We start from the raw sequence: 14,357 nt of genomic DNA, 5'->3' as shown, positions 1-14,357 counted from the left end.
TGGAAACTGGTGCTTTAGTTTTAAGTTTTAGATAAAAGCTATCATGTTCTGGTCAAATGAGATTTCATGGTTCCTTGAACACAATTATATTCGTCGTTTTTAAAGTTTATTTATCTAAAGAAATAAACACGCTTCCAGCTAATAGAAATTGAAGTGAGTATTAATGAAAGTGGTAATTGTGACAAACTGAAGAAATATTTGGGTCACACTGAATCATATTTTCTGATTCTAACCCTCACTCTATAACCTTCATATTCGGCCAACAGTCATCACATGATATTGAAAACCAATCTATTTTTCAAATGCAAACATCTGCCAGAAAATGATACAACATGAAAAAGGGTTTATAAAGTGACCGCCATTGAAATTTCTTAACAGACTTTCTATAATTCAATGGCCAATAGTCTCAATCATCTATTAATATAAAAAGCCAAAAGACACAAAAAGAGCAAGTTGAGAATCGTAATCTAAAAATGTGGGAAAAGAATGGGATAAGAAGTTTTCAAAGAAGAAGACTCCTCCCTTCTTCTCTGCCTTCACCGTATTCATGTAAGTGGACACTCTTTCCTTTTTTCGGGGTATTGACTAAAACCAGTGCATTTTCACACAAGAGGTACTGCATTCAGGAATAATTGTTTTCCCACAGATTTCACCTCATTGGGACACAGAAGTTCTGAGGTGTTTTTGAGTTCAATCAATCCTTCGTTAAAAAGGTTTTGAATTTTCTTTTATCACCAGGTTGTTTCAAAGAGGTTCAACAGTTGAGGGAAGAGAGGAACAAAACTTCTAGAGTTGTATTTCATAAGGGCTCAAGACTGTGGCAATGGTCTTGTGGTCTAAAGATCAGCTGCACAGTTCCATGACTTAAAGTATTTGGAGTTCAGTATCATTCAAACCCAGGTGGTCTCATGACAATTATGGATTACCAGTAAGAAAGGAATGCATCAGCACGTTACAATCGTTTGAAGCTGCAAGAAATAAAGATTCAAACTAGGTGGGATTATTAACAGTATCTATACTTAGGCATTAAAACACTAGCTTTAGTCTCAGTTCAGGTCCAACAAACAAGAAAGCCATTGCACAAAATCATCCAGTATCTTCTTAGTATTCTTAGCAGTTTACTGACTATGATGTTGTAACATCCCTGTAAACAGCTATCCTAGGGAAACTTTGAAACATTATTCTGTAAAAGGATTCGTCTTCCAAGTCAGCTTACCTTGTGATATCAACAGCCTTTGGAGTTGCATGTTTGATACCGAGCAAAACATTTTCATATTTCTTTAGAAAAGCTAAATTTTAATGTGCCTAAGGAACCCACAATAAAATTCTACTAGGTTTGGTAGATTTTATACGCAATTCAAAAAAGCTTTCTATATAAAAACCTTCTGATTTGTAAGTATCAAGCAAGCTTGATAGTTAAGTTACATGAAGGTACTAAGACACCTACTCAAGCTTGAGAATCAGACTGTAGCATTAATTTAATATTAAAGCATTTTCAGTCACAACATTGGACTTAGCTTAACTTTCAGCATATATAAAATTACATTATAAATAAAATCAAGCTTCATTTGTAGTTTACTACATCTTTTCCTCTCATATATGTACTCTAAGATTATATCCCTGAATATTCTCATTTATACAATACCCTCTATAATCCTAGTGTGGATGTACGTGTTTATTTCACCCTTAAAAAGAAAAGCAACGATTTTCCCATATAGTATGAGTACGTAAACTCATTTGTAACGAGAGACTTTTCAAAAACTCTTCAATCCAGTCTTACAGTAGCTTTTAAAAACTTGCTTAGTTTTGAACCTAGTTTTGAACAGAAACTGAAATAAAAAATGTAGTGAAAAACCCTAAAAAAAAATCCCAAAATGTTCTTCAGAAAGCCTGTACTCATAGAAGTTTTATACTACCACTGTGAGACAAGAGCATCGCACAGGTGGAAGTATGGGTTTGAGGACCACTGAACATTAAATTTTTCCCAATATATCACAATTACAGGAACATCTGTGCTAAGTAACTTCATACTGAACTAATGTGAAAACTCAAGAAGTGTTCAAAAGCTCATTCTCATTTCTGTAGGAAGCAGCAAGTAAGTCTAGGACTGCTGTCTCAAAATAAGGGCTAAGAGTTAAATATGCTGCAGAAACTAACAACATTCTGCAACAATCTCAAATTCCCAATTATTGTTGTAACAAAACCGCACAATACTTGCAGCTACAATTAAAACAATCAATTATGAATTTTAGATCACTTTCACTTATTCAAAACAGTTCCATTCTCCTCAAAATGGAAGTGAGGCATAGAATAGTTTTCTCTTACCACAAACACACCCTCATTTCCACAGTGTGTGGAAAAGTTGTGATAATGAGAGTGCAAAGACACTGCCAAAGCAAGAATAGGAAAAAAGCAAGGAAGAACAGAAAATACAATGAAAAACATAAAGGGATATAACAAACATTGCAAAAATAAAGTGGAGAAGGAGCAAAGGAGAAGGGATAATTTAAAGGGAAAAGACACCATCTGCTTCTGGCTAAAAGTTCCCCCTTTTTTTTTCCCCTCAAGTCCAAAAATTAAAGTGGAATTTGGAACTTGTATTTAGAAGTTTGGTTAAATGCTTGAGCAGTTTTTAGGCTTTTTATGATGGTTAAGGTTTAATCTCAGTTTAAGTATCTGAAGAGGCAGTATTAAACCATCCCATCAAGAGAGCAAGCACTTATAGAACAGCTGCCGAGGAAAACTATCCTTCCACAGGGTTGCACAGTAAGTGAACCATGACAAAAAACAAGTAATTGTTAGTTATTTTGGGGGTGCAACTGAAAGAAGGGTCCTACACGCTCTAGACTAGTAGTCGCCACCTGTCATGAATTGTAAACAAGGTATGGAGGAACAGGGACCTCACAGATCTTCAGTGTGTACAGAGCTGTAATGGTTCACAGTGCCCCTCTTTCTAGTGTTCCTAACATACACTAGAAACAACAATAAGATTGAAACAACCAAACTCTTTTCTCTCTGGAAAAAATGGAGACTATTTTAAAAGTAAAGTCAAAGAGAACAAAGGGATCTTCCCTGTTTCCCAAACACGCAAACACACTGATAACTTCATTTTTAATTTTTGTTTATGCAGTTTTAGAATTGTTTACTGTTAATAAAATGTTTATCCAACATTTAAACAATATTTGGCCCTAGCTCTAGATGTTAGCAGCCTTAAGTTTTCATGATACAAAATGACTTGAAAACTTAAAAGAATGTAATTGTACGTGTACTCAGATTAGTAGTCTGAAAGATGAGTGCTGTCCTTTCCAGAAAGCCTGCCCTTCTAACCTAAACACAATCAATGGACATTAAATCCTGTATTGCAGGATTTCTTCCTTCATCCTAATGCATAAGTAGGCAAAGGAGCTGAAACCATCTTAAAACATCTGTTGATTTGCTTCAGTGATATTCTCACACAAACAACTGGTGGTGTATTTATTCTGATGGTACAAGCCATGATGGAAAAAGCAAATGTTGCTACCATTCAGGCTTAAGTTAACCCCAGTCTTCTTGTCTGGTATTTTTCCAACCATAAACTCAAGCAAACTTGTGGATACACTGTCAAACAAATGGACGACCCAAGAAAAGTTGAAATTTTTTGTATTTACTCTTCCCTATGGTCCTTTAAAGATACGCCATAATGAATCAAGAATTCTACCTGATATTACAAAAAGAACAAGCGTACAGGCCCAGACTCAGGAGGTTAAAGCTTCCTCAGAGCAGAGGTCTGACCACACATAGGCCTTCTTGAAACAGAGCAAAAATTAAACAAAGGTTTACTTTTGCAAAGGAGCTAAGGAAGTTTACTTTGCAATTCTTCTAATTATCGAGAGAAAAATCCTGGTATAACAATGAAAAGGCTAAACAATTACTAGGCAGAGAATAATATCCCACAGATAAATGCCCAGACCAGAATTTGTTAACAGTTTGGCATGCACTTCTTATTGCTCACACAATTTTCTATGATTAAACATCATTGCAATTGCCAAAATGAAAGCTAGAAACTTTGGTAGCTCATGGGCTGATGGGGGTCTGGTACATCTGATAGGTAAATTAGAAATGATTAGCAGATAGACAGTTGATAGTTAGATTTCTATAAAAATAGTTCAGTGTTTCCCCCCAGTTAATTTTCATCTCTGTAAGTCAATGATCTAGACAAAGATTTTAACAACTTATTTGCAACAGATGGCTAGAATGCCTCTCATCCTATATATAAAGAATAAAAAAAACCCTTCATACTGCATCAGGAAGGTAAGACAACAGCATTGGATGGAGTACATAGAAACTTTTCTGGTCAAATATATGGGAAAAGCAGGGGATGCTTTCCTTATGTGAGTAATCCAGATGTCCTAGAGAACTTGCCTACGCAGATTCTACCCACTGCTGCTATTCCACTGCAAGACTGTCATGGGACTAATGGAAGCCATGGCAATACACTCTGCTGAAAAGATAAATGGTGTTTTAACCTACTGACTGTACTTCTGTTTTGCCAGCAGTAAGTGGCTGGCAGGCACAAAGCTAACCAAATCAGGAAATTCATGTGGATGAAATGTAACCCTCCCTGTCCTTTCACTTATTCTTCTGTTGGATCAATTCCTTTATCCAGATTGCCTCAGAAACACTACCCCTAACACCAGGGAAGGAACTGAGAAGATGGGGGGAAGGTAGAGAGACAATAATGCTTCCTTTCAGTAACAGAAGAAACTATTATACAGTGATCATGATAATAGTCTCAGATCATATCCATAACAACCAGAAAGTTTTGTTTAGAATTTCAAGTAATCAACTTTCCTCAATCAGTTTCAGGCCATTTTTTGTTATAAATTTATGCTTTAAATTATTCTCATCTTATTAAGTAGTACACCTGGTAGGGAAAAATAAAACTGGTATTACAGTAAAATTTTATACCCCAAATGCTTCACCAAATATCTTCAAACAAGTGAATTCACTATTAAACATTAACCCCATCTCATGTATAAAAGAACCTGGTCAGAGAGTATTGCACTGTGACAAAAAGGGAAACAGTAACTGAATCCAGAATTCTCCAATTCAGACTGAGGATTCTGACGGGTATACTAAGAATGGAAGAAATAAGTAGTATAATCTATATCTTCACTGTACACTAGTTTTCCTAAATTTAATCTTTTGATCTTATCAGCCAAATCAGGCTCAAGGAAATCTAATGATCTATATGGTTTCACACTTACATCTGAAGAGGACAGCTTAATGGAAGCTGAAAATGAAATGACTGCTTTTGACCTCTGGGGAAGAAAATCTTCTCTGGCCTTATAATTTTTTTGTGGGGTCAAGGTGGCAAATCAGCAAAACTACCAAGCTGGTGGAATCACACAGCACAAATATCTACAATGAAACTTCAGTGAGGTCTACAATGTTCTAATACATAACATATCTTGAGTAATTTTATCCTAAAAGACTGAATACTATTCTCAATATTTCTTAAACGTGTCCAACTATCTATGCCTCCTTACTCATTTTCTTATTGCAGGAGAGAATAATAAAACTTCTAAATCCGCTACAGGCAGGCTGAGAAGGGAAAGGTGTATTCAGGCTGATTAATCATTAAATGAATGATTTACATACAGAATATTTTTAAAGTACTTCAGCTTACTTCATTTTTATCACTTTATTTAGGTAATTCACCTAGTCAACAGGAGGCTATCAACCCGAATACACCTTTCCCTTCTTCTGTTCTCAGCCTCTCAGTAAAGGATTTAGAGGTTATCTTACGCTTTCCTGCAATAAACGAGCAGAACTGATCCAGAATACCGGTTACAGAGTTAACAAGTTCTACAAAAGTTAAGGATAGACAGTATTCCCTATATGCTGTGCTTGAAGCTTTATCATTTACAATTACAGTTCACTCAATGCACACCCCAACACAGGGAACAAAAATAAATATTTAGAGTTAGAGCACTATTAGACATTGCTGAACTGTCTTAAGTAGCCACTAGGTACTGGATTCCATCACACATAACCATGACCTCTATGGAATACACTAAGAATTCATAACTGTAAGATACCAAGAAAACACTACAATATCGGGAAACATTTTAAAGCATTTAACAAAAGACTAAAGATCACAGAACAGCTGAGGTCAGAAGGGACCTCAATATTTTGTCAGAGCTAGCAACCAAAGTAAATATTTTCCATGTGTTTCTTCCTGCAGTTCCTCAATACCCAGGCTGCTTTCTGTGATTCATGAAGTTTGGTCATCCAAAGACTTGCTATTTTTCTCCTAAAAGTCCTTGTTATTTTAGATAATTTTCTTCAGGCTTAATTTCTGCCTCTCCCCCCATCAGTTATGTCAAACTCTGAGGACTTCAAATTGAGCAATACTTCAGTAATTAATCCTAAAAGTGTAAGCTTGAGACATGCTTCTCATAAGTATTTATTTACAAATAACTTTGTTATGACTGAAGCCCACAATCAATTTGAACTCAGTATTTTTTTCCAATCTTAATTGAACACCAAGAGAATTTATTTCTGTAACCTGCAATTGTCTGAAAGGAAGCTGAGCAGCCCCGAGAGTCATTGGGTTTTTTGCAAAACTACAGCTCCCAGCTCCATTTTGCTCTCTACAATGACCATCAAAACTTCTGCCCAAGTCAGCTGTTTTTAGGAGACACCCTCGAGACAGCACCAATGTTTGGTGGTGGACCTATATACCAGAACAGATGAAGCAGTCACTACTACCTCCTGTGATCCTCATCTCCTTGCAGAAACAGGAATGGCTGAACAGCTTGAAAATCAGCTCCTGAACTGCCAGACTACAACTCAATGCATCCATGGAAACCAACAGCAACTCTATTTTAAACACCTTCACGTCTTAGGCTGCAAGCTGTAATGGTTCAGGAGCTGTTTGCAAACAACTGACCAGTCCCAACAACTCCTCTGACAAGAGCAGGACAAAACATTTAAGCTGGGATGCATTGCAGTGTTATCTGCCATCAAATATGTCACTTCCCAGAATACCGCTGAAATTGTTCTTCCCAGTTAGTCCCGAGCAGGTTTTTTTTCACTCCCAAATGAGTGTCTTGCTCTCATTGCAGTTAATACAGGTCAAAGCTGGATACAGTTCATAATGGAAAAAAGGTTATTCTGAAACTGCTATTCACGTGTAACTGCTTCAAAAACACCCTCTACGTACATCAAGACAAACAGGGTAAACCAAGGACATTCTTCCTCACGGTATTTACGATCAGAATTTAAAAAAAAAATCTACCCTTCAGAGAAGCTAAAGACAGGGGTATATAACTTAGTATTTTTGGTTAATGGGTAATTCAATTAAAGTTTTGCAACAATTTTAAACCTATTGCTCAAAAAAGGATTTTTCTCCATAGCTGGTACGTATTCTAATTTTTTTTAAGTTTCTAAATGCACAAGAAATCAGTTCAAAACATTACACCATTACTTGTTGGGAATAAGCTCAACTTGAACAAAAGCAGCATCCATTTCTCAAAAAGTAAGGTAAATTTTAGTGAATAAAAATGCAAATATGCATTTTAGCAGCCTTGAATTTATTAATCTGATAGGTTTAATTTCCATTTTCCTGCATCAGCTTTATTTATAAAGTGTCGTGCCCTATAAATATGCTGTTATTTTCTATAGTCAAGCACCCTCTTAACAAATCTTCTCATTAATATGTAAATTTAAAGTCAATCGGTCTTCTCCCTGACAGCGCCATGAATTCCTAGTGCACTGTATAATCGGCTTTGACTTGGCATCCACTATTTATCATCAAAGATGTCAGTTAGAAAAATTATGGAAAATGCACTGCAATTGATATGACTGCAATCTACTTTGTCAACACTTAATTGTTCCTCAAATCATACATTTACATATAAACAGCCTAAATAGTGATCCATAATGATGCAAATAAACTAAATTAAAAATCTCTTCTACTGCACAAGATGCCCTGTTGTATGATGAGTTCATTTAAGAACCTATTGACAAAGGCATGCTTTTCAACTAGCCCCAGAAAAAAATTCTGCTAATTTAATTGCCAAGTAGGTAGACAAACTAAATTTTGCACTGAACCTCATGAAAGTGGAAACGAAGTGTTATTAATACTATATCACTGATGACCAATTTTAGGTTGACACAGGCAGTATTGTTACACAAACCTTTCACATTCCTAGAGCAGAAGCCACAGTAACAATTATCATCCATCCACTTTCAGTAAAAAAAATACACTAGTCTTAAAGAAACCTAATCCCATCAAGACATCCAACAGGACACTTCCTTTGTCCAATCACAGCCTAAAACTGACTTAAACCAATTGTGAAATTATAGCATTAGGCAGAGCAAATTACCAATTTTGATTCTTTCTAAAGGTCAGAGAGAAGAATGCAAGTTACTTTCTTTCAACAAGCAACATGTAATAAACACTCTGCCTCAAGGACATTAGGAAAACATATTACTTAAGTAACTCAGTATCCAAAAATTCTTTCCTCATTGTAAGCCATTTTCTGGAAAGATGTGCTCTTACAAACATTCTAATCTTCATCTGAAAGGAAAAAGGGTGTTCCAGAACCAACTGGTAGTGAAAAAATATGATTCTGCTTCAGACATTTTTACTTTGTTTCTAGTTTTCTAATCATTATGACTCCTGCTTATTTAAGAAGTGACTATAATTACAAACTAAATCAGGCTGAAATTAGCTGTTTGTCCAAATACATCTCCTTATAATTATTTCCACATAATAAAGTATACATATATTAACACAGAATGTCAATGCATTTCAGTCTGATTCCCAGGCAAAGGGTATTAAAGGACAGAATTTGAAAGAACTCAGTGATAGCTGGTGCCATTCTGTATTCCAGTGCTGAAAAAAAGAAACCTTTAAAAATTTGTTAATATGGTAATTATGAACCACAATCATCAGCCCCAAAATAATAACGCCTGAACAGAAGCGTTAAGACACATTAGCTGAGCTATAGCAGAACTACTTCAGTCTAAAGAAATACAAAGGAATAAAAAAAAAAAATAAAGTGACAAAAGTTTCTCTAAGATTCTGAGATCACCTTATATTTACTACAAGTAGGTACCCCAAATGTCCTTTTATGCAATTGTACAAAGTCCATCTCCAACTACTGCTATAAAACAACATATGTACCAATGAATATGTACGAATTTAAGCATGAATTAAATGGCAAAACTTAACAGTAGTAACATCCCCAAGCCTGTAATAAAGGCAAACAACTGGAGTTGTGGAGCCATTTTATACAGTTCTTTCCAGAAAGTATTCTGTCTTTTAATTTAAATTGTTATTCAGAGTTAAATCCCAATTGAAACCAATATTAATAGCATCAATTTCTTGAGCTATTTTTTTGTTGTTAAGTTCTATTTTGAAGATCCCTCTTTATAAATTTTAAGTAAGAGTAAACTCAAATTTACATAAAATAAATGAAAATACCAAAACATTTTTTACATTGCACAGCTCAAAAACATATACTCAAGCCTCCACACAGTCCCTCAGCACATTAACAAAGCCTTGACAAGCAACATAATGTTCACTATGCTATGATACTGGGTATTCATATCTACAAAGAAAGTAGATTCTACCCAGTTTCAGGACAGAACAGCAAACCTTTCTAGCTTTGACTCACAAAAAATCTCTTAGAGCAAAGAGCCATGTCGCTCACAGAACCACAAAAAAGCACTCTCTCTGCTGCCCATGGGACGTGCCCAGGGTAAATCATAACAGGTTATAGCCTGGAATTAGAATTCTTATAGTCTGAAGAAGGGTGGATGCCTTGCATTAGCAAAGCCTTAGACGGCTAAAACTTAGGCATTTTATTTTTTTTTTATTAAGTCTGCATAAAACTGCATCTTAAAGGACTAAGTATATCCAACAATGGAAATAATTCAGAATGTAAGCACACAATAGTAATTTAAAAAGTCAAACACTTACCTTCCATGGGCTTGCAAACTGCGTACGTGCATATCGAGTTAACATGTGGATTATAACAACTTGACCCCACTCTTCCACGTCAACCAACAAGTTACAGAGCTTTCGGTAGTTCTTGTGAATCAGATCAATTCTATCTGGACACACTTCCTCAAATGCCATCACAACGCTCCCAGCTACCAGCTAGAAAACAAAATGTAAACCAGAAGTTCAGTGTCCCTTCTACAGTTCAACCACAACTGAGAATCAGAATTAATATTAGCAATTCTCGGCAATTTCAAATTGTTTCTATTCAGTGAAAAGAAACAACAACAAAAAACCCTAAGCCCACAGAAATGGTATCTTATTTAAAATAGAATTGGGGTAAGTTTATTAGAATGGAGAAAACATTTGCTGTTTCTATTACATACATAAATCTTAGCTCCCAGCCCCAAAGACACAGTGCAATGTAAGCATGATTTTTTTTTTCTTACACTTATAGTTTCCAAATAAATTATCAGAGAACTTGCAATTAACTCAGAAATAGCAGGAAACAACAAGAAGTATATAATACAGTGAAATGCCCGGCAAGGTCTGTTGGGATTCTCTTATCAACACTGGTGTGATCAAACTAAGGAGGAGCTGGGGTAAGTTTCCCAGCACTACTGGGATACAAACTTCTCTCTCAATACGGCCAAATTAACTGTCATATGAGATTTTATATTTAGAGTTTCATGAATACACTTTGCAAAAAAAGGCATGAAAAAAATCAGCAATACAATATGGAGACACATTAATACTTTTCCTCCAAGAACAGAAGCAGAATTTCTGCATGTTGTTCAGCACTTCCCTACCAGTTCCAAAATTGCAGGAATGGATCATTTATGCCCTGCTATGTCCTCACACGTCTTTTTGCCTTCCTAAGAAATAAATCTTTATATATACACAAAGATCCTTATACTGACGATGATGATAAAAATAGCTTTGTTTTCATGAGAAAAATAAATAGATTCTCAAAATTCTAAGACTTCAAGGCTTACTGAAACCTTCCGATAAGGTGTTTTCTTTTAAAAATAAAGAAAGGGAACATATATTGGGGTTCCTGTTAAAATTCTGGCAGCAGGTTACTTTAACTGTGGGAAAACTGCAAAAGCTGACCATGCATTATAAGGACATGTCATTGTGCGCCTGGAATTACTGTTCTTTCTCTTCTAATTGCTTTAATTAAGATTTGTTTTGTGTCAGAGTACATGCTAAGTCAAATAACTAAAATGATGAGACTTTACATGAAGCAGCTGATATGTATGCAGTTAGCATGCATGCAGTATAGCCTTCTGGCAGCAAATTAATGTCATATTCTATCTGAGCACTGGGGATCTGCATTTCAACCTCTAAAATTTCCCCAATGACTTAAAGTAAGCAATTAAATAGAAGTGCAGTTTATTGAAATGGTACTTTTTGAGAAATATTAAATACAATGATATTCATATGTTACATTTTTCTCCCTGTATTTGGCTGACATTTGGTTTATTAGTATGCGCCCAACATTACAATTGAAAGAAAACAGCTCAGAATACAGTCTTGCTATTATGCTAAACAAGTTTCAGGCTCTGTGGGGATTTTATGAATTACCAATAAGAATAAACGTGAAGTTGCATTTATTGTCTCCAGCCCCGTCCACATACTGGTAACTGCTGGTCCCAGCAAGTACACAACTCATTCCAGGAAGCAAAATTTGATTATTTCATGGAGCTAAATAAAACACACTTTACATCTAAAATTATTTGCTGTTTTTTGCTGGATCACAAAACCAATAGATTTTTAATGTTGTTGTACCAAACTTTCTTCTTAATACCATGCTGCAGTAAGCTATTTTGTAATTAAAAACTACTATGAGATGATGCTTAGGTGTGGGTTCAAAGCTCAGCAGAAGACAGTGGTTAACACCAGACAAACCACTATCAGTCCTGAGTAGGTATTCAATTAGGTGAGAGAAATTGACGATGGAAGACAGGAAGGGTAGGAAGAGTTCTATGTTAGAACTAGCTTGCAGCAAAGCAATTTTATTAGGATGCAAAACTCTGAACTACAGTTAAGGCCAGCTTGCAGAGGACAGTGTGATGGATCCGAAGTTTTAGAAGAAAGGGATGACACTTTTAGACCACAGACTTTTTTTTACTCACTGTCCCATAGATTTTATTACAGATATTCTATTCCTTCACACTACAAGACAGTATAAGGTGTCTTGACAGGTTTGACATACAAAGGGAGAAAAGGGGCCGGGGGGGGGGGAGAGAGAATGACACACAGATCGATTTATGACAATAAGAATAGTCACAGCTTAATATTTAAAAATACCCTTTTAGGTTCATAGGTGAAGGATAGCACAGATGCTGCTGCCTGACTGTAGTTCTGGAGTGGATACCCTTGCCTTTTACTGCTGGTAGTACTACACACACATTTTGCTGTATTTCTCTCTCATTTGGATATCATATAGTTTGAAACTTTACATAAAATCAGACATACAACACTAGTTTAGATCTTTCAAGAAACTGAGCATATATCCTATGAACAATGCTGGCTTTTTAAAAGTTCAGTTCCTGTGAGTAAAGCACAACAATTCAATACAATGAAATAGCTATACTGAAATACAGGAATTCTAAATAATTACTCATTTCAATTCATATCAGCCACCTACTCAAGTTTACAATGAGAATGTTGTCACCTGTGAATGCTTAAAAGATATTAATAAAAATTTGAACATACACTATGAAATGCAAGAGGTGCACTGGATGAACAAGCATTTTATTCCTGTGGCGAGTCCCTAGATTTACAAGTTAATACAGGAATTGCCATAGATCATGACACTATTTAAGATGATGCCCCTCTTCCCATTATTGCATTTTCCAAAATTAGGCTTTTCATTTGAAAGGGTAAAAAAAAGTGAGAGTGTAAGACAGATTGAAAATGCACTGGTAACAAGAGGATTTATATGAGAAAATTTCCGAATGCTTTCTTAATATGAGATTATTTTCTAGTTGACACTGCTTCCCACTATAGTATGATCCTACTATATATCTAAACATCAGAGGAGCAGCTAATAATCTTTGTTTATTAAATGCTCAACATTCCATAAAAATATTTGGAATTAAAACAAAATGATCCAATCAGAATATAAAACCAAAAAATATCGGTTTCCAAAAAACAGTCAGTTAATTTCCATCTCACTGTGTCAATAGTAGCTTTTTGTATAAGGAGAAAATATAAATCACTCCAACAAAACCAGCAATGAGTTCATCAAATTCAAATGCTGCTTTCCATTTATGTATTTTTTATATTAAAGCAATAAACATGGTTCATTTGTCTTCCACTGGTTGCCACGTTTTTCTGTGCTGTTGCTATGAACTTCAGCCATTAGCTGTGCTCCAAGGTAAACTACATGAACCATCAACAAAAGTGACACCCAATCTATGGAGTTCATATTTTCTCCAGATTATCTATGCTAGTTGACAAGCTGGTAATGAAAAAAATCACACTAAGCAAATGGTTCCTCTAATAACAATAAATTTTCTATAAAATTATGAAGGGTACAAAACGTTTCCTTGCATCTATTTTGTCATGAATTCTAATTAACGCTGTGAAAACCTGAGAGTGCTGGGTCATCACAAGAAGTGCATCGAGGTTTGATTGATAATACAGTGCAAGTTGGCCTACGCTGCCAAGATTCCTCTCTCTTAAATTAATGGCCACCCCACCTGCCCTAATCATACAGCCCAAATGATATTCCCCTTCTTATTTCAATTTTCTGGAGGCAAGGAAACTGGAAAAGATCAGTCATTTATCTTCTAATAGCTGGATAATAGATCTATCACAATAAAACATCTGCACAAACTCAGTAATATTTTTCCACAAAAGTGAAGCGTTCACCAACATTAAATCAATAAGTTAAGAAAACATTGTCTTACCCACACATTCGGCTTCTAAACTAAACCATTAACTTATTAACAAAAGCCTACTGTTGAAAAGCAGACTCTAGCTTTCTTCCCCATCACCCCCGAATATACTGCTTCAGTTTAAAAGATCAAGATCTCCATTGCAAAGCCATCACCAATTCCTAGGATCATTTTTTAATCCAAGGGGTCTCAATTGACAAGAATCTGCGCTTGGCCTAGTACCACGCAGTATGCAAAAGAAATCTCAATACTCACACGTTTGTATAAAGTCTTTTCACCTCCAAAACAGAATTCATACTAAGTTGCACCTCTTGTATTTAGGAGTCAATTATAACACCACAACAGAATAATAAATTTATTTAAGTATTAGAAGTAGTTTAATGTGATTAAAATATTCTCATTAAAGGAAAAAATATTATTTAAGCAAAGGCTAAAGGAAAATTTAACCTTTAGAA

At 35.4% G+C, this 14,357-nt stretch overlaps 1 protein-coding gene across 1 annotated transcript in view; it reads right to left on the bottom strand.

Annotated features, from left to right (window-relative positions):
- Positions 1–14,357, bottom strand: part of AP3B1 (adaptor related protein complex 3 subunit beta 1) — a 171,751-nt gene that overhangs the window by 114,004 nt on the left and 43,390 nt on the right. The window contains exon 7 of the mRNA XM_074569713.1: positions 9,974–10,153. Coding sequence (XP_074425814.1) covers positions 9,974–10,153 — 180 coding nt within the window. The remainder of the gene's footprint in view (positions 1–9,973; positions 10,154–14,357) is intronic.

This window comes from Larus michahellis, chromosome Z (genome assembly GCF_964199755.1).
Source record: "Larus michahellis chromosome Z, bLarMic1.1, whole genome shotgun sequence".
In the NCBI taxonomy this organism is placed as follows: Eukaryota; Metazoa; Chordata; class Aves; order Charadriiformes; family Laridae; genus Larus; species Larus michahellis.
Note: the sequence above shows the minus strand (reverse complement) of the source record. Positions and strands in the feature narration are given on the sequence as shown.